The following is a 21,918-nucleotide window of genomic DNA, read 5'->3' as shown; positions in this document are numbered from 1 at the left end:
TTGAACTGGTTCTTTAGTGAAGTCATAAAAACTGTTCTGTTTTGGTTGTTTAAAGAACTTAAGGTAGATTAAAGATTGAGGGTTCCTTGCAGAATCTGAAAAGGTTCTCCTACGATATCACAAAAAAAAACACTGTGGTGCCACATTGTGTCAGAACAAAGACTCTGACTTCCCAGGAGACATTTGTCACCATGGAAACGACCCCTGCCTTGGTGAGGCTGGTCCTTCGTGACCTTTTTACCTTTAAGGATTCCGCTCCCAGCAGGTGCGCCAAAGTTCCGGTGCCGCCGAGACTCGTGAATGAAATTCCTGCTGCTGCGTCTTCGTGCTCTGCTGCAGAGATGCTGTACCCCCTCCCCCCCCCGCGCACCCCCCGCGGAGGCTGCGACATTTGTATTAAATTACCGGTCATTATCACAGACTACAGGGGCAATGAAAAGTATGTAGGGTACATGTAATCTGACTGTGCTCCTTTTAAATCAAGGTATTGTATGCAAAAGGTTCCCGACTCTTAACCCAGCAGGACTATTATTTAAAGGTCTAGTGTGTAACAATAAGGAGGGTTTATTAGCAGAATAAATGAACACAAATATATGACTATACAGTAACTATGCTTGTATGTGTATATAATCACTTTTCTTAGCCTTAAAATAAGCCTTTTATATGTACTTTAAGCTAAAAGTGTTTGTTTTGAAGCAGAAACGTACAACACAAACAAAGAAGGATGACATCCGTTCTGACGTGTGAAGGCCACCGTAGTTCCCTGATGCACTTGGTAAGAACAGAGAGGTCTGCAGTGTCAACATTAGAGGTCACTAATTCTTACAGACTTTCAGACCTTTCAGTGATGTTCTGCTGCGTATTTTGCCTTTAAACATGTTTTGTTTATTTATGTTACTTTGAAACATGAACCTAGAGATGTTTTATATATTTTGACAACTAGAAACCACACGTAAGTAATGTAGGTCTGTTTAGTTGGCAGCAATAACATCAACATCAACTTCCATTTACTGTAATTGAGTAGGTTTTTGTCTGTGCTTGTGGCATTTATGAAGTCATTTTTAAAATGTGTAATTTTACTTTTACTTAAGTGTGTGTTTTTTGGAGTGCAGAAGTACTGTACAACATTTTAAGAGTAAAGAGTAAAAAGAATGTTGGTCTGGATTAAAAAAATCAAATAAAATAAAGATAATAAATGATGAGGACAGGTGAATTGGCACTAATGTAATGTAGTGTACTTTATTTCTGCAGCCCACAGTTGCAGCCCAAAGTGCTTTACAAAATAAAAGCAGTACAGAGACACACAGCACTTAAAGCAGACACTAACAACACATTCATGAAACACAAATCAAAGCATGAAAATACCAAATAAAAACAAACAAGAATAAAAAGTGAACTCAGAGAAAATGAAGGTCCCTGAGTGAGTGAGTAAGTGAGTGAAAAAGTTGAAAGTTAGTTTGTCAGCTCTTTAATTTGTTTAAATTAAATTATTAATTTAAAACAATTAATTTGTGATTTGTGTCCCCTTGTCCTTTTTGTAATACACATGAAATAACCTTGTTAAAAAAATAACTACTACTACTTTAACTTGAGTACTTTGTTAGACCAGTACTTTCACTTAATGTTAAGTAAAATGTTATCAAAATAGTGGTATTTGTACTTGAGTAGAATATTTCAGTACTCTTTCCACCTCTGGGCCTGAGGCAGGAATAATGAGACATTACCAGTAATGGCCGGTAGGGGTCTCTGGAGCTGAGCTACGGGTCTCCGCTGACTCCATCACCGCGTGGAGTGTGTGTGTGTGTGTGTGTGTGTCAGCACCGTGTCACTGTGGGACTCACAGAGTAGCAGTGAGTGTGTGTGTGAAAAGTGTAAAGTCAGCTGTGAAGGAAGACGCCGTGTGTGTGTGTGTGTGGACTAAACTCAGCCTCAGAGGGACACATTTGTTTGACTCGGGACTTTTGTCTCAGTCTTCTGTGACTTTTCAGCGGTGTTAGTCGATTTTTTTTTTCCCCCCACCTGGATTTGTTGAGAAGTTTGAGCTCAGCTGGTGAGGTTTGTGTTTGTGTGTGTGTGTGTGTGTGAAGTTGTTCGGGAAGCAGAAGACGATGTTTTGCCGAAATCAAACAGCCAGAGCCACCGTCGCCCGCGGCTCTGCGCTTGAAATGGAGATACGGCGAGGCAAGTTCAGAAAGAGCGTTTTTCTGGAGACATCACAGGTAAGACTGTCCGCCAGTCATCACCACTATCTCTCGCTCTCACATCAAACACACACTCACTCTGTTTACAACTTTGTCTGATGCCTCCATCTGTCTCCAAACTAATCTGACACACTTGTGCTCTTCTCTGGGTTATTTTCATTTCAATACGCCGTCATTTTACAGGTTGAGAGGTTGTTTTGTTTTTTGTTTAAATTAATTAATTTCAGAATAGTTCAGTACAATAACTTTAGGTGGGAATAAACAGAGACTATACAATATTATCACGATATTTAAGTCACGATATGAACACTATTTAAATCACAGTTTGATGTTATCAGGATATTTAAGTCACAACGCAATATTATCACAATATTTAAGTCATGATACAACTTTTAAGTAACAATACGATATATATAATAATATAATACATCACAATATTTAAGTCACAATACGATATTATCACAATATTTAAGTCACAATACAATATTGAAGTCACAATACGATATATCACGATTTTTAAATCACAATGTGATATATCACAATATTTAAGTCACGATTATCATATTTAAGTCACAATGCGATATCACAATATTTACGTCATGATACGATGTTATCACAATATTTAAGTCACGATTATCATATTTAAGTCACAATACGATATCACAATATTTACGTCACCATATGATTTTATCACAATATTTAAGTCACAATACGATATTATCACGATATTTAAGTCACAATACGATTTTATCACAATATTTGAGTCACAATATTATATTATCGCGATATTTAAGTGATAATATGATTTTATCACAATATTTAAGTCACAATACGACATTATCACGATATTTAAGTGACAATATGATTTTATCACAATATTTGAGTCACAATGCAATATTATCACGATATGCAAGTCGCAATTGTCACAATATTCAAATCAAATATGAAGTTGTTCTAATGTATCTTGTTAACTTCAGTTTGAATGAACTTAATTCATTTACCTGTTACCTGCATCTGGCATCATGTTTTTTGTTTCACCGTGTTGCTTGCACCTGCATCAGATTATTTCTTGACAGTTTTCCAAATCGGCTCGTGTTCCTTTCCCGGCAGCACAAACCATCGCTGTGTTCTTGCTGCTGAAATGTTTGCCTTGTTCAGCTGTTGCAAAGTTTTCAAATCTGTTCTTCTTGTGTATCACAGTTTCAGCCTGTTAGCTGCACTCCAGTGCTTTACTTGTGGCTGCAGCACGTGGACAGTTCCCCCCCGAGGGGAAAGAAAGAGAGAAAAAAAAAACTGCCAAAAGTTGATAAGTAGGTCAAAGCTGTAGCTTATAATGTGCATTATCGCTCCGAGCTGTTTGTCACAGGATTAGAAGTGGTGGTGGTCTTCCTGTATGTTTTCCTCTCCGCAGACTCGAGTTCCCATGTCAACATCTGCTTCATATTTGTCTGCAGACAATCCAACAATCTATTTTTACTCACATTCAACTGAGAAAGTCCTCAGTCTGTCTCACCTTTTGTCATTCACTGTTTGGTGTCCATCTCGGACTTTAGTGATATTATTTTGTGCCGACCTGTTGTACCATAATAAGAAATTTCATTTGATGATTTATGTGCAGGTTGACCATTTCAGAAAATAGTAATAATCAAGCCTTGACCCCACGCTGAGTTCTGCTCTCTCTCAGGCTTTTATCCAGACTGTGGAACAATGACTGGTTCTTTATGGTTTGAAGGCGTGACAGCAGTTGACTGTTGCAACTGATGTGATTTGTAATGTATAGGTGTTTTTATGATGGGGTTAGAACATGTATAATATCACAAGACAACGATTCTGTCATAATCAATATATCACAAGACAGTCATTACGGTACAACGCGGTATCTGTGTGACTGAAGAAAACAAAATGTTAATGTGAAAAGTGAAAAGTGCAGGATTTCTCTATTTATTCACAACATGGAGAACAAAGTGCATAAAGTCTAGGTATTGAACGTGGATGAGGCATCTCTTCATAACCCATCTTCATAAATGCCCATATAAGTTTCGAGTGAAAATGCACATTGATATTAAAGATTGTGTGAAACTGTAGCAGCGGCGGTGGCGTTGACTGCTGCTGAACAAATGTAGGAGGAAACACTGCTGTTTATTATTTTTTTTCACATTTTGCTGTGGACCTTCCTCTGAGTTCTTAATAAAGTCTGAAAGTATACATTTGTAAGAGTATTTGGTTGTTTAGCCTGAAACAAAGTTTTGTTTCGTGGGCATTTGTGTCTGTTAAATTGAAAGGAAATTGCACATTTGAGACGTCCGTGCTTTTGGAATATGAGAGAAGTGATTTTGCTCTCGCAAGTGTGCATGTATGTGTGTGTGTGTGTGTGTGAGACAGAGAGAGAGAGGGTGGGAGACTCAATTGTAAGAAGATACTTAAAGAATGCTAATGGTGCAATAGAGCGAATGGAAGAGATAGGATATCGATTCTTTTCCTCTCCTGCTCTCTCCGGATCTCTTGGGTTTTTTGTTTTTTTTTTACTCTGTCTTAGTGTGTGTGTGTGTGCACAGACATTTGTGTTGTTCACTCACTGTGTCCTTCAGATTCCCATTCATTTGAAAGTATGTTTCACTTGTTCGGTCCCAGCTGTACAGTGTGTTTATAATGTTACGCCACAACAGGGAAAACACCAGTAGCTCCCCGGAGAAGCGCGGCACACACTCCACTCCCTCATATTGATCCGTCTGAGTGGTGTGACTTCATATCTGTGACTTTGTTTTGGTCAATAACACAGAAGTCTTCATGAAGGTGCAGTAGTTTTAATGTGGTCACATGTGGGACAGTATGTAAGGGAGCAGTGGAAGATCTCACATGTTTGAGATGCTTTATCACAGCTGATGAGTGTAGTCAAGTGATTAGTTTACCGTGTAGTACAGTAAGAGAGATGAGGAAGATCATATGATTTTTTTGTGGTCAGGAGTTAAGTCGTGCTTGAATTTTGCTGGGTTTAAAGCTGGAGTGGAACACAGGGAGCGGTAGTGGCTCGCACTTAGAGGTGCGTAACACAGGGTACCTCACGATATAATACGCAATACATCGTCCACAATAGAACAATTCTGTGATAATCAATATTTGCTACTTGAGTTTATTATGGTAGTAAATGAAACGGATGCATATGTATCACAGTTTATCACAGATGTTAGTCACAGAGCAGCGAAAGGCATGTGTATGTTTTCCACTGTCAACAATGAAATGGATTCATGAGCTAAGCTAACATAGCATCGGGGCCCTCGTAGCTTAGCTCACTGCAGTTCTGTGCCGGTGGCTGAATAGATGAACTTAAAATTATTAAGAATAAACACCAATATTAACAGTAGGGGTGGGAATCACAATGCTATATGATATGCAATACATGGTCCACGATACCAGTAGTATCACGATGCAGTGATTCTGTGATAATCAATATATTGCAAGGCAATCATGTAGCGATACGTCACGATAGCACGTCACAACATAGAGCACAAAGTGCATACAGTCTATGTATTGAACGTAGCTTTCTCCACCATTATCCCACACACGTGAACAGCGATGATTCACAATGACCAACGTATAACTTACGACCTGCAAGAAATGTGTTTTATGAGCGGAAAAAAGGAAGCCCGAGGCCTGGCCCGACCTGACTCTTTGCATATTTTTTCGGTCTGAATCCGACCCATTGAGAACTCTACTGTAGCCTCACAACAAGAAGGTTACAGATTTGAATCCCGGGGTCGACTGAGTGGTTTGCATGTTCCTTTCTTGTGTGCTTTGGTTCTCTCTTAATACTCCAGTTTCCTCCCACAGTCCAAAAACATGCATAGGTTCATTAGACTCTCTGAATTGGCGTGAATGGTTGTTTGTCTTTGTATGTTGTTCTTGCCGCCTGTCCAGAGTGTGACCCTGCCTTTTGCCCTATGTCAGCTGGGATTGGCTCATGCCCCCCGTGACCTCTTGTGGAGGATAACGCAGAAGGCGATGAGTGAGTGACTCGTGCTTTACTTTCAAATGTAAACAAATGTCCATCACATTCAAACCATTATCTGATACAATACTGATTAAGGCCATCAGCTCCTCATGGCTCGCTCTGTGTCTCTGTGTACGGCAGTGTTTAGATGTTGTGTTGCCTAATGACATTCCCATGCTGCAAACGGCGGGGAAGTGATTTATTTTATGTCGAGACGGATGAAGGCCACACACTGCACAAGTAATGCACGACAGTGGGATTCGAAACAGGTTGGATTCAAGATTCAAGATGTTTATTTGCATATTTTTGCACACATAGACAAATCCGGGCACAGAGGAATTCTTGTGCTAAGCTTCCAGAGTCGGTGCGAGTGAAAACGCAAAGAAGCGCTCACTGAACGTTTCAGGAGTGAATTCTACTGCTGAAAAAAACTTGTTAAATCAGCGCCTTGATAGAATAAATGCTTCCTTTCACTGACGTTCCCTCAGTCAGGTCAGATCACAGTTAAAACTGAAGACCATACACCGGTAGATTAATAACAGTAATCACTAAATGCATGCGCTGCAGCTTTAATTCAAACGAGATGTAGAAGTGATTGAGAATAACTGATATTCTGAACAGTTCCACGGTGACACACTTAATTGAAATTTCACAGCAAACACATTAGTTTCCCCCTTTTAAAATCTCAGCATTTCCAAATCGGGGTAAAGACTTCCCGTCTTTTCACAACAGCAACAATCATTGCTTCCTTAACTCTGTAATCTTCTCGCCGTTTGGTTCACATACAAGATTAATTTGTGTCTCTGCCTTTTGTTGCCAATGCTAATGCTCCTCTTTCAGAGACTGAGACTTCCCTCCGGCTCTGTGTGTCACGACTCTCTCAGTGCCACCAGGAGAACCACTCTGTGGCATTTCAATGAGTCAGGCCACCTCGGTGTGAAAGCACCTCTGTTCTCACCCGGGCCGGCGGATTTCACGTTTATGTGCGTCTGCGCCAGCGTTTGAGCCTCTGTATGTAAAGCCGCTTTATCTGGAGTTTATTTTTCCCCTCACTCAGCGATGCGTTATCAGCGAATGAAATGCACAGAATGCTCAAACAACTGATAGAGGAAGAAACGTTTGAAATGTGTCGTTGGCCTGAAACCCAAAGTGGCTATGTGGCTGCATACCTGAGTTTTTATGTGGCCGATGAAAACCTCAGAGAAGTGAGCGGGACGCTGATTAGATTTGTCAACAAACCATTGAATTATGTCCACCTGACTTCAGTAGACTTGAATTTAATGGTTGTTCTGACAGCGAATTCAATAGAAAACTTTAGTTTCTATTGAATAGTGGAACTAAACAATTATTGTAAAATATCCTTTTTGCAATTTCTCTGACATATATTGCAATTGGGATTTGATTTCTACCACCTAAAATTGTGTAATATTATTTTTATGCTCTGAAAACCTCTCTGAGGGAGCATCCGTGTGTATACAGCAGCAGTGCAGCAGTGGGCGGGGACGAGAAGCATTTATTCTATCATTATCCGATCATTATCCTATCTGTACTGGTCGAAAAAAATGTCTTTTTGTAAGGGTTTGTTCTCTTGAATAAAGTGACACATGCGTTTTCATTCAGTCATTCATTTGTCCAACTGCATGTTAGAGTTGAATATGTGCTGCAGCAGCGCTCCAAGAATCCCAGCACCAATTAAATTTTGTGTCATGGTGGGTTGACGTTTAGTACAAATAGACTCAGCGGAGAGTCTGTCTACATTGTGTGCATTTGTGTGTGTGTGTGTGTGTGTGTGGGCGTCATCCTGGAGCATGATTTTGTATAAGTCAATCTGGAGTCTGCAAAACAAGGCTTTAGGGATCTCTCTGTACAGTGTGTCTAATTATGCCGATCACTTGTGATGTAAATATAGCATTTAAATGTTTTAAATATGGTCAGGCGTCCACTTTAAATGTGTGCACGTGACTATATTGAGTAATTCACATGCTACAGCTTCCTGGCGCGTCTGTCTTCCTGACTTCACGTCCTCGGAGAGCTGGTGCCGAATTATCCTGCTGTGTGCACAATCACGATCTGACAGGGTAATACGGCTCGGGGAGTGGATGGAGAATGAGAAACCAAGAAAGTAGAATGCACGCTCATTCGGGATTTGTCCAGAAATCCATTCGGCAGCCGTCCGTCCTGTCCATCCTCTGTCTGCCGCTCTCAGTGGGAGCAGGGAAGACATCTGCTTTTGCTGGTCCTGAGGGCCACCCTTCTCTCATCTTCATCTCGCTCTGCTGTTTCAGCTGAGGCAACACAGGCATGCAGAGGGAGCCTGAGACGATGCGGTTGTTATTATTATGGAGGTGGAGATGGAATGTCCTTCTCTTCCAATGCTCCAACATTGCATTACTCAAGGGTGTCCCAGTTAGTCCACACCACTGCGGCTACCACCATCTAGTTATGCAGGGCAGGAAGTGGTCAGAGATGTGTGTGTGTTTGATGACACACCCATCCACCCACACACACACACTCCCCTCGATTGAAGGAGTGTATGGTCAGGTTGGAGAGTCAGCCATTTAAAGGGGAATAAAAGCTTTCACGCTTTGGGCTGTGGTTTGGTTGGTTTTGGTGCTGTTCCCTTCTCCGCCCTGTAGATCCACACACTCTCACAAGTATAGTATCCAAACTGAACGTGCCAGTGGCTTCACTGAAGCTCGGGGTGCGATGGGTGTTTCCTGTGCTCAGCATGTTTTTTTCCCACCCTGAAAAGAATGTGTTGACTACACCAGTTGTGCAGTAACATGATTGTATTTTAATATTGTAATCCTCTGTATGATTCAGCTTAGTCAGTTTTAGCCGTCGTTTTAGCTAAATACCCCGCCAAATGATTGTTTATAATTATTCAACTCAAAAAATGATGATCAATTCATGTACAAGGGCTGCAACTTAAGTTTATATGATAGTAAATGATGTTTATCACAGATGTTAGTCATTGTCAACAATGAAATGGATTCACAAGCTAAGCTAACATAGCATCGGCGCGCTGTTAGCTTAGCTCACGACAGCTCTGTGCCAGTGGCTGAATAGATGAACTGTAGATTTAAAATTCAGAATAAACGCTAGTATTAACAGTACTGCCCCCAGCACTTCCTGTAGCGTTTTAAAAGAACATTCATGTCGAAAAGAACATCATATCGTTTAGGTTATTTGTCGATAATGGCAACTGATCGTAGCAGCCCTAACTAACTAACTGAAGGATTTTGTCTGTATTACTTTGAACTGATGCCTCATGGTGGGATTGCTCCCACGCTAGAGTTATTGTCAGGCTGATGTGTTCTTTCCAGATGCTTAGATAAGAGGTTTATAGTTCACAGGTGCAGCCCTTGCACTCAAAGTGGCCTCTCACTGTAGCTTCTGCTGCTTCTAATGTGGCCTGGAACAAAACTGCGATAAATTCCTCCTGTTTTCGTAGCATATGTGTGCCTCCACACATGCACGCAGGGGAGGAAGGCCTTGGATGTTTCCAGGGCGACTTTTGCCAGCAAAGAGGAAGCACCGCGGATCATGAACCCACAGAGAGCAAGTTGCTTTCAAGGAATGCCAAGAACATCCCCCAAGTCTCCCTCTATAGGAAGCTCTGTGTACCCAGAGAACAATAGGCCGTCACTGCACTGCAGCCCCAAACCAAAACGCAGTTCTGGGGCATGAAATGGCACGGAGAGGGGCTCAGAGGCCTGAGGGGGGTTATTAAGAGTGAATGTACTCTACCAGAATTCCTGAACAACTGCGGTGTCAAATTTGCCAAGACCAGCTTCTGTGAGAGAGCAGTGATATGGGAATTTAGCCTATTCTTCCAAATGAGTGTGGGACTATCCGGTGCTTAAATCCCTGTGAATGCTCAAGTGTTTGTGTGTCTGTAGCCTCGGGGCTTTTTGGTATGTTCTACATTGAATTGGAGATGCCAGTGAAAAGTTTACCCCTTCGAAGACCTGTCTCCTCAAACAAAACCCTACCACCGGAGCTCTCTGCTTGGAGGCTCTCCCGGGTATGCCCGAAGGATATTTTAACAAGCAAATGTTTAACTTTGCTTTTAATTCCACAAAGGCTTTGTGTCGGCACCATTGTGGAGCAATGTTCCCTCTCAGACTTGAAGAGCAAGCACAAATGAAAATTTGTTTAATCTCACTTTCTTTAAGCGGTGAGCAAAATTCAACCAAAGTCCTCTTATTGTTCCCATGGTAATGGCAGGACTGTTTTCCCCTCATACGTTTTAATAAACAAAGCAAACCTTTATTGTTACAAGGTACATTGTGGTTTGTCATTTAACAGAAGTGCTGTTGTTTGTGAGGACAATTTTATCAAAAGAACACAATTTCCTCGCTGGTATCTGTTGATAATCTGTGTTGATAGTCTGTGAGATGTTTTCACATGTTGTTTTTCTTCAAAGGCCCTGGAGGCCTTTTATATAATACCTATATTTCATATAATACATTGCTCCACATTCAACAACACTACTCTCATGGATACAGTATGTCACCATGTGCTGACCCTTCGCTGGTCCAATCCACGCCCAAGGCCAGCGCTTTCTCCACAGCTGATCTTATCTTTGTTCCTTTGACTGCACACAATGCACAAGCAGACTGTTTGGAGCTCCACTTGGTGAAATGGAAGAACTGACAATGTATGAGGATTATTTAATCTTTGTCTGAGGATTTCTACAGGCAGTTTAGATTTACAGTATATATAATATTTTACTCCTTTCTTGTATTTGCTGTTGTTTTACTATCTTCTGATACCAGCTAGTTCCCCAGTCCTTCTTCTTTAATTCAGCGGTCACTAAATGACAAACCGCAGATTAAGACCCAGACCCAGACACAGTTCTGTCCAGGCTCAGACCTACAGCTAATAAATCATTGTGACAACACTGAGCAAATCACAGCAGTGAATTCTGATGAGCTGAACAGAGTCAGTGAGTGAGACACGCATACAAAGGGAGGAAGAACAGACTGATAAATTGGAGAAAAGTAAGCAAAGTAATTCCCCATGGCATGTTTTGACAGCCAGACTTTTTAATCCGGACAGGCTATTATGTTTTCAAAAAGAAGAAAAGGGGTATTTACACAGTTTCCTCCCAAAATTAGTCATTTTTGGTCAATTGACTCCAAGTTAAATTAGCTAACTTCTGCCCCGCCTTAGTTACTGTTGCTAGGTCTTTCAATCTTTCATGGTGTTCCCACTGTTGCTAACTACACAAATGAAAAAGTGATCTCAGACAGAAGCAGACAGAAAGGTCGACAGTATGCGTTTGAAGGCTATATTTAGGATGTCGAACATGACTTGGCAAAATAAATTAACTTAGAGATAAAAAGATAGAAGTTAAAGCTTCAGATAACAGAAGAAAATGACATTAAGGTATAAGAGAGCTGCTCAGATAGCATTTCAGTGTCTTCCGAGGGATTCATCTGAATGCATTGCTGTTTGTTTAGTGTAGACGCTTTCACAGAAAATATGCAAGTGTTCTATTTTTGCCCGACGACAGAATTCAACACAAGTGGGACAGGATGTCGGAACACCAATATAATACACTGGATTAGATACAAGACTGCATGAGACGATATCAGTATGGACACACGCAGATCGGATCTGATCACTTTATCAATGAATTACGTGAACAGTTGGTCAGGAAGATCAGATTCTGATCAGATATGGTTTCAAATCCAATTTGGGCTGCAACCTAAACAAGGCCTTAGTAGTTAGCCCTGAGGGACTCCACGTGGCCTTAAGACGAAAAAGGACTTTTCATTTTAGCTATTTGAGGGGGCAACAGCACAGCACAGCACAGTTGCATCGCTCTGTGCACTAAATTCTGTGATTTATTGCTAAATAACATCTGCAGACACTGATTGTCAAACATCTCCACATCCATGTCTAACAAGTTGCTGGAAATAGTTGTGCTAACCAGGAAGTAATTGTGCGTCTTGAGAACGGTACTAATTTAGAGAAAACTCTCAAAAAATATATACTGTAACAATATGATTCAATTTCTTTCAGTTTTTAACTACACACAGATGCTACTGCACTTATTTAAATACACCGTATATTCACAGCTGTGAATCATAACACTGTTAAAAAGACATTAAGATGTTCTGGACCTTTGCCCAAGGAGATTGGTTCTATATAAACTTCTCTGAATTTATATTTTATAGCTGGAGTCGAAAATTATTTTTATGTGTTTTCAGTGAGGCCGGGCCTTGCACTACAGGCTGTTCAAGCCTGGCCTTGTGCTTGGTAATGTGTCTGTGTGTCTCCTTTTAGCAGCTGGTGTCAGGGCGCAGTTTAACAGCTGAGGGTCTGCTGCTGATGTTGCATCAGACTGAACCTCACCCCGACCACAGACGCACAACCATTTACACTATAGTGGTGTTAACAAAGAGAGCAAAGATAGAAAACAGATCTGTCAGCACATGTATATACACAGGAAGTGAGTCACATGTAAGTTAAAAAGAAACATTCTACAGCGCCATGGTTCTCAAACTGTGGTAGGAGCTTCCTCTGGTGGTACTTGGAGAAAAATATTGGAGGAAATGCTGTTCTATTGTATAAACCATGGTATGTGATCAGAATTCTGACCAGAGTGTGTTGAAAATGAAACAATACAAACAAAAATAGATTAAATGTGATCCTCAACTTGTCCACAGTGACCTCACCAAGTCTGAAGATGATCGCACTAAAGCTCTAGGACAAGTTTGTTCAAATATAGTCTGAGAACCACAGCTACATTATTCTGTCTACATAAGTCTTAGACTGCTAATACTTACAGGGAATTAAGTGTGCAGTATTTAAAAAAAGAGCTTCTACAGGTTAACATGTCTAGTTTTTAGTGTGACCTCCCTTTACACTTGAATAATAGCAGGACTTTAGCTATTTTAAACCTTGAGTGGAATCCTAATTAATGTGTTTGGCAACGTTCACCTTTAGACATGTCAAAAATGTCTGCCTAGAGAAAGGTCTATTATGCCAGGTTTATTCAAGAAATCCTTGGCCATTAGAATATGCATGTGGTATGAGTTTAACTCTTCGGAGGCTTGCAAATGTATTTTTAACACAAACTTTCACTCGCATCTTTTTATTTTAAAATGCCAGACAACTTCACAGACATAAAAATCCTAATTTTGCATCAGCGAGGTCAACGGCACTGCCAGTGCATTACTGAAAATGCAGGAATAAATAAAGGCTAAAACATACAAAATCTTGCTAAACCAGAGCTGAAAGCCAGCGAGAAAAGATGAGTCATTAGCAGCTTTTTGAACCGGTCAATGGTCTGTGCAGCTCGTACTTAAATTGCCACCCAAAAAAAAAGGCATTTTGTTCTCAGTTTTTTTGTCTTCAATAAACGGTTAGTGTTATGAATGAAAAGCTGCACTTCATCAACCTCTGGTACACACAAACACATATCACCAGACGGTGACTAAGCAGCAGCGTCTCCTTGGACAAGGTCCACTGATTATTCTCAGACACAGACACAGACTTTGTTCTGTCGCTGTGTGATGTCCTGAGCGAGGAGGCTGTCACTGACTCAGTCACACACACACAGACACATAGACAGACAGACAGACAGATTGATGGCCATGGCGTAATAACCGGATGCTTGTCCCACTTTCCCAGATTGTAAACTTCCTCAATGAATCATCAATTCTGCCTCATCCTGTTAGTACCTGGGTTAGTGAGGTGAATGAAACACCTGAGTCTGATAACATGCAAGTCCCTTCTTGTCTTGTGGGTTTTTTTTTTGTTAATTGTGTAACACTGGAGGCAAATATGGAGCTCAGCTCTCTGCTACAGAGTGAATGACAGTGGGCTGGACACACTGTGATGTATAGTTAAGGCCTGGTTCACACTGAACCTGTCGTGTGTGCGTCACTGCTGCATTGTGTCATGTTTTTAATTCTCGTGCCCATAACAGATGACAGTGTTCACAATGAACGTGTGAGACGTGCGTCTAAGGTTGAGTTTTGGCGTCTCGCCTGTTTCCCCGTGCTTGACGTAAGCCGTTTCCAGCCAAAATAGACAGAGAGAAGATCTGATAATAATCATATTGATATTCTACCAGCATGATTATGTAAAAGTGACACCTCTCACTGTAGTTTGGTGTCTAGCAGTAGCTCGGTGTCTCTCAGTCTCGGTATGAGTAAACACAAACGACGTTTTGTTTTCTGCCTGAGATTAAATCAGAAAATGAAATCATAATCATGTTGGTGTAAGGAACGTAAACATGTGCTGTTTGTAAGAAATGGACGTAGTCTTCCACTTTGCCATTGTGATTCGACTGGCACCACGATAGAACTGGAAATTCACACACACTTATATTTATGGTACTTTGTCAACTATTTTCCTCTAAATGGGAACATAATTTCCAAAATTGACATCATGTTCTGTTGAAAAAAAAACCCCAGAAACCCATGATTGAGACCTTTAACCTCTCAGAAGAACATTTTAGGCCCTTGAAAGTTTTTGAAAATCACCCTAAATAGACACGGGTCGTGGAAAGTGCTTGACTTTTGTGCAAGAAAGAAGTCAAGTTTATATTTAGGTAAATGTCTCCCTTGTTTGTTACGACGCCACCTACTGTTTCATGCCCTGCATTGCTTGATGTAAGTAGACGAGGCCTTGTGGACACCGTACACTGTCTCTCTCCACCGTCGATGTGAAATTCCATGCAGAACAATAAGCAAGAGAGAGCAAATGATGATATGATGTCTGGGAAATGAAAATTCCAAGAGACAAATTACAAAGACTGACTAGATCCCAAGGACGATCACCTGTCCAGATGCAGTGTGTGCTGTAAATTAATAAAAGAGGACAAAGCCATGGGTGAAGCAGCTCTTACAAGTTGCCTTCCCATCTTTATCATGGGACATTCAGTCTTTGAATTTGAGGAAATTGGACCTGGAAAAACCTTGAAAAGTCCTTAAATTTTATGTCCACCAAGGTGTGGGAACCCTGGACCATTCATATAGTCCATTGTCAGGGCAGTGAGTCTCAGTCGTTGAAAAGAAACAAATAAACTATAATGGAACTCCGATGAAGTACAACAGCGGTAAAATGATGTCATCACATCCAGAAATGAAAAGAAATGAAAAATAAAACCCTCTTATCCAGCCTTGTGTACACTTTCTCATTCTTTTTAATCCATCACCCTTAACTCCTCTTCCTTCCCAGGAGAACTACGTTATGTGGGCCACACCAAATCCCCACGGCTCTGGTCCCCTGATGGAGCAGGAAAATAGCTTTTTTTTTGCTCATGTTCTCTTGTCCTAACCTAATTTCCTGATCCAGATTACACAGCGTCCCCCCTCTGTGCCTCGATACAGTCGGACATTATTATTTATTTTACGGCACATCCCTTTATCTCGCTGCCATTGATCCGCCTGATTATATTTTAACTTCATCTGTCTGTGACTGCTTCACATCTCAGTCCTTTACTCGGTCCCGTGAATGCGAGACCTCCGGCGAGGGACGCGCTGCTCCGTTAAACATTGACCAAAACGACGCCCACGCGTAAACACACAGAAATTCCAACGTGTGGTTTCATTTACAGTCCGGGACACTTGTTGTGAGTTTGTCAGGCCCCCACAACCCCCTCCAGCCCCCCACTCCCCCCACCGCTTTGATTTATCACCGAGGCCTTGGAAACACGAGACGCTGTGTTGCTCTGCAGGCATCCTCTGCTCTGCAGGCTACCGTACGACCCGACGGAGGTCAAACATAAACAGATTCTCTGTGAGCCAACACAGAGGTTTTTAAAAAAAAAATATGGCACGTTTAATCTGTAGTTTCTGCATAAATCATCCTGTTGCCACCAGATTTAGGCCTGCTTCGCGCTGCACACTCGACATCGCCGCTGTGTTCCATCATCTTTTTAACTTTGCATTTAGATCATATAGGTTATACAACTAACGATTGTTTTCATAATCAATCGATCTGTCGATTAATCCAGTACTTGTTGGATCAGTGTATTTAAAACCTGAGTGATTTTTTTGTTAGCGGGAGCAAACAAATCAGAAAATATTCACATTTAAGAACCATGATGATTGTTGATTAAATTGATTAATAATTGGCCACCTCAAACATTCAGGTTAATAACCGTACTTTATTTTTTCTCTCTGCACAAAGACACTCTGTCCCTCGCTCCTATGTCACTGGATCGGAGTTTATTGTAAAGCAGTTGGAGTCAGGGCCTCTCTTTCATACAGAGGAATGCAGGGTGAAAGGAATCAATACTGAAGAGGTGTGTGTGTGTGTGTGTGTGTGTGTGATGGATAGGTGTGTTGCACATGCCTGTTCCTGCTCTATAAGGTTTCATTACAAAGTGATGACTTCGAGCGAAGTCACCCACATATACCCTCCCGTATTTGAACTGTGCAATAACCCACGCTGTGTAGGTGTGCGTTTGATGGAGGTGTGGATACTGTGCTCCTCTCTCAGACTCGCACTTTACTTTCAGAATTGGGTCGAAATTCAAAAAAAAACAAAAAAAAACCTCAGATTAAAATGACCTGCGTGGTCTGGCGGGGCGGACATTTTGAAGAGGGGCGAAGGGCGGGGGCACAAGCATCACCGATGATGCCGCTGCTCTCTGCTTTGATGATGCCAAGCAGGTGTTTGACTTTATGAGAGCAGATGGGTCTATTATGCGCGTCTGCATAGTGTACTCGTCGCTGCCAGAACTGCCTGTGCTTTAATGCGTTTGTTTACTGGGCCCAGTGGCAGACGGTGTGGTGTCAGATCGCGTTGTATCGCTGTGTTGTTGCCGCTGTCTCAGCAATTATCTTTATTGTGTCGCTGCTTTGCCATTATCTCGTAAAAAAAAGCCTGTCTCGATGTTTTCTCAGGAGGGGATTTGGACACTTCATCACCCGTGCTTTACCTCTCACTTTTGACTTGCTCTGTGAAACACACAGACCTTGTCCTCTATACGAGAGAGAGAGAGAGATAAATGTAATGTGTCCCATTTTCAGCTGGACGTGACGAGGCTGGCCTTTCTCGCTCCACAAATGGCTGCCGGGAAATGCCATTTTGTAGTTATGAATGATATTGTGAATATCACCACAGGCGCAGAGAAATGGGAAAAGGCAGCGTTAACATTAGCAGTCACGTCAGCGACTATTCATTATAGATACATGGATTAGTTTAAATGTCAGTTTGTGCCGTTCGTCTGCACTAAAAGAGATGCACAGTGGACTGTGGCAATGCGCTATGTCTAATTTAAACGTAAATACCACACTCACACATTGGGTTTTTTTAAATGGGAAATAATGTGCTGTCATAATCATCTTTAAGTATTATATAAGTCCCACCTTAAATAGTATTTAGAGGCACATTGTTATAATAAACGGTATTATTTATTTGCCTTATGTGTCCAGAGATTGAAATTCCACTTCTACTTCCACTAAGTGCAATATCCAAATAAAAACACATGACCGTGAAGGAATGAAGGTAAAACGAGTGACTTAACAGCAGTGTGATGAAATCCTGCAACGCTTTATTTACTTTTTTAACAGAAAAATGGAAAAACTGGAGACAAACCCCTGGTATGTGCACTTTTACTTGGGCCAATAAAGCTGATTCATTCATCTTCTACTACCACTCTATCCTCCACATGAGGTTCACGCGGGGTTGCTGGTGCCAATCCCAGCTGACATAGGGCAAAAGGCGGGGTCAAACCCTGGAAAGGTCGCCAGTCAAAGTCACCTATGCTCAATTTAGAGTGTCTAATTTACCTAATCTCCAAATCTGAAGGTTTTTGTCCTGCGGGAGGAAACCGGAGAAAACCCGTGCACACACAAGGAGAACATGAAAACTTTGTTCTGAGTGCTCTGATTCAGATTCTTCATTAATCAGGTCCCACCAGAGACATGGCTGCTCCTCCTGGAGTCCACACACATCAGAACATTGACATGTACAGAAATGTATTGAAAATAACATAAAAAGCATCAGTACGTATAATCTCTTCTTAAAAAAACACGCAAACCTCAAGAGACAGCAAGACGAAACAAAGAACAAGCACATGGAATCATGATAATCCAGATTATTTAACAATGCTTTTGTCATTGTCACTATATTTATTTAGTAATCATGTAAAATTGACTGGATGTGTCACTGAATAACTTATCCCATGTTGCATTTTTCCCACACAGCATCACTCCTAGGTTTTTGTCGTGATTTCTTAGTCTCATAAAATCGGTTAATCTGTTGATTATTTTCTCGATGAATCAAGTACTTGTTGGGTCCATAAAATGTTGAAAAATGTGTTTACCAAACCTGGAAATGATGTCTTGTTTTGTCCTCAAACCAAAAATAATTCAGTTTTAATGATTTCTTTTATGGAGCTAAGAAATTAGGAAATATTCACATTTAAGAAGCCAATTATTGAAAAAAAACAAAACAAAGTTGATTACTTCAGATGATGAGGAAACATGTTAAGTGTCTTTGGTGACTCTTATTGCAATATCTGTCAACATTATTACGACACGTCGTTGTTTGTTTTTGATTAGAGCTGCAACTGATTATTTTCATGATCGATTAATCTGACGATTATTTTCTCCATATAAATTGTTGATCGGTGTTCTCAAATGTCTTGTTTTGTCCACAAATCAAAATTATGAACTCTTAATGATTGCTTTGTCAGTCGGAGCAAATAAATTAAGAAAATATTCACTTTTAAGAAGCTTAAACAATCGGAAATCTTGTTTTAATCATGAAAAAAGCTTAGAACCGATAAATCGATTATCAAAATAGTTGTCGATCCATTTAATTGTCTCTATTTTTGATCATGTCGCACAATCTGTGATTTAACTTCTTTAAATGACAGTGGTTGTTGCTGGATTATGAGGATAACCATAAGTTAAAACACAAAGAAAAAGACAAAAATAGTTTATTTAAATTAACTTTTGTTAGAATCTGCCCCCGCCCCCCCCCCTGTCAGTTTGAGACGTGGCCTCCCACATGTCTTCTTGGCAGATGTTTAGATTCTTATACTGTTTCTGCAGATGTTTAGATCCGTGGCCTCAGACGTTCGTTTACTACGAGCAGCAAAAAAGAAAAGTTGTCTTCTGGTCTGAGGAGAGTGATCTCATGGCAAATAAAAGAACAATGTGCTGTATTTTTTTTTTATTCTGTCTCTTTGTGTCTCTGTCTCTCTCTCTGCTCTTTACTCGTGTCTGTGAAACTCATCTTCGTGTCTTTGTGAGAAACAAATGTGGTTTTATTCAGTCACACAGATGTAGACAGAGACTGAACAGACACATTCTTACATGTATTTATTTCTGTATTTATTATCCATTATTGTCTATTCATCAGTCCGTCTATTATTCCTTTGCTGCTGTAAGTCATTTGCCTTTTAAAGGGATAGTTTGGGGGATGTCTGTAAGCTCCAGCATGACACAAGGATGCTTGATCTCACTGGAAACAGATTCTAACCCCGTTCCTCCAAGAAAATCCGCGTCCTCTTAACTCTATGTTATCTAAATAATCCATTTTTAGGGCTCTGTCTTGCCAGTAGACGGCATTTTCTGCCTGGAAAGGGATGTTTGTGAACCACTGACTCTTCTGCACCAAAGCCCATAGTAAAAAACAGCGATTTTACATCACAGCACAGGAGTTGCTGAACCACTGCTGCCTCCATCAGTATGCATTCAAATTATTGTTTGTTCATTTGTTGTTTGGACGTCCGTGTTCAGATTTACCTCAGTGACACAAAGTTACCACACGGGGCAGCAGTAGAGCAGCGGCTCCTGTGTCGATGTGAGCTAAAAACAGCAGTTTTCTCTATGGAGTTTGGTTCTGGAGAGTGAACAGTTTACAAAATTCAGTTTTGTAAACTGTGAGATGAAGCAATGTATTCTTAAGAAGGTTAAGATGGATGTAAAACTGATTCATTTAGAAATGGAGACATGTGCACAGTTTTATACTGTGCTATCCGTCTAAAATATGCCAAACCTTGTACCTTCTTTCACATTAATTTTCACATTGATTAGTTGTTTGGTCCATGAAATGTCAGAAAAATGTTGAAAAACGTTTCCCCTAACCTCAAAATAATGATCTTCTCAAATGTCTTGTTTTGTCCAAAATCAAAATCATTCAGTTTTAGTGATTTCTTCCTTTACATGGAGCAAAGAAACCAGAAAATATTCACATTAAAGAAACGGACCACTTGAATTGATTGATGACCAAAACAGACGACCCTTCATTTAGTTCATTATTAACTTTTGTTGACACTCACGCTCTGCCCATGTCATTATCAGTGATCAGTGAAGTGTCAGGTGTCGAGTGAGGGTCACATGGTGTCAGAGCTGGCTGTGTTGCTCCTGCTGCCCTGCAGAGGGAGCCATTGCTCCACTTCAGCTCAAGCAACGAGAAGTACTTTCTCTCCTCCTCATTTGACTGGACACTCACTTTATGTTCAGCTTTAAGTCATTCGTTGTATTTTTAGAAGGCCATGCAGTTATTTATTTTTAAAATATGTGAATCACTCACACACACTCAGAGATAAGTGGAGATCTATGGAGATGAATTGCAGACACAGTCAGTGTCTCTTTCAAAAATGACGAGATGCTCTCGTCTCATGTGACTGACTGAGGTTATGTTCCTTGAAAGTCACCGGTGATGATGTGAAGCAGCCAGGGAACGCTGCTCATACTCCCCACACGCTGCTGAATTGCCTCTGTAATGGCATGTGTGTGTGTGTGTGTGTCTGTGTACAAGGAGTCATGTGGAGGAAAAAAAAACCCGGGATGTCCAGGGTGCAGACGTGTCCTCATTCCTCATCTTTTATAACCTGTAGGGCTGTAACACACAGCCAAACATGTGTATCACAGTCACAAGCATGACTTATTCTCTGATAAGTGAAGAAAACCTGAAACTGGAGAGTGAGACTCCACAGGGGGAAATGTTTACTGGCGTTATAAAACAAGTGTTTCCTTCGTCTCCCTTAGTTTTGCAGCTAACGATGATTCTTCATGATATATTAAATTGTCAGTTGTTTTCTCACTGAATCAATGAATCAAGTTGTTTGGTTCAAAAAAAAAAATGTTTTCCCAGACCTGAAAGAGACGATGTTCTCAAGTGTCTTATTTGTCCACAAATAAATCCTTCAGTTGTAAGGATTTCTTGGAAAAGAAGCTGAAAACTTTAATTTATCAATTATCAAAATAGTTCATTAGTATTTGCAACCAGCGTGCAAATTGGTGCAACAGTGAAGTCCAGCTTCTTTCACCTGAGGCAGCTGGCAAAGGTGAAGCCCTTTCTTGCACACAAGCACTTTGAAGCAGTAATCCACGCCTTCATTACACCTCGGCTGGATTACTGCAATGCACTCAGCCAGTCGTCCCTCACAAATCTCCAGTCGGTCCAGAACGCTGCTGCTCGCCACTTAACTGGGGCACGTAAGAGTCAGCACATTACTCCTATTCTGGCCTCCCTCCACTGGCTGCCTGTGCATTTCAGAGTCCATTTTAAGATTCTTTTATTTGTGTTATAAAAAAAAACATTTCATTTTTATTTAAGTAGTTACAGCTAATACTGTGCACTTTTTTATGCACTTTGAGGTGTACGAAGGACAGGTATGACCAAAGGAATTTTACTGCGGGTAATTTTATTTTATTATATTTTGAATGGACTTTTTGATGTGTTTGGCAACTGATTTTGTGAGTGAATCGTCCTGATGTCATCACAGGATACAAAGAAAAC

At 40.8% G+C, this 21,918-nt stretch overlaps 1 protein-coding gene across 3 annotated transcripts in view; it reads left to right on the top strand.

Annotated features, from left to right (window-relative positions):
• The first annotated feature begins 1,870 nt into the window (after positions 1–1,870).
• The window catches only part of rtkna (rhotekin a), a 77,448-nt gene continuing 57,400 nt past the window's right edge, over positions 1,871–21,918 (top strand). For all 3 annotated transcript variants that reach the window (XM_044026165.1, XM_044026169.1, XM_044026170.1), the window contains exon 1: positions 1,871–2,219. In XM_044026165.1, the coding sequence (XP_043882100.1) occupies positions 2,109–2,219 (111 nt within the window). In that variant the 5' untranslated portion in view covers positions 1,871–2,108. The remainder of the gene's footprint in view (positions 2,220–21,918) is intronic.

Source organism: Solea senegalensis, linkage group LG5 (assembly GCF_019176455.1).
Source record: "Solea senegalensis isolate Sse05_10M linkage group LG5, IFAPA_SoseM_1, whole genome shotgun sequence".
Classification (NCBI taxonomy): domain Eukaryota; kingdom Metazoa; phylum Chordata; class Actinopteri; order Pleuronectiformes; family Soleidae; genus Solea; species Solea senegalensis.
Note: the sequence above shows the minus strand (reverse complement) of the source record. Positions and strands in the feature narration are given on the sequence as shown.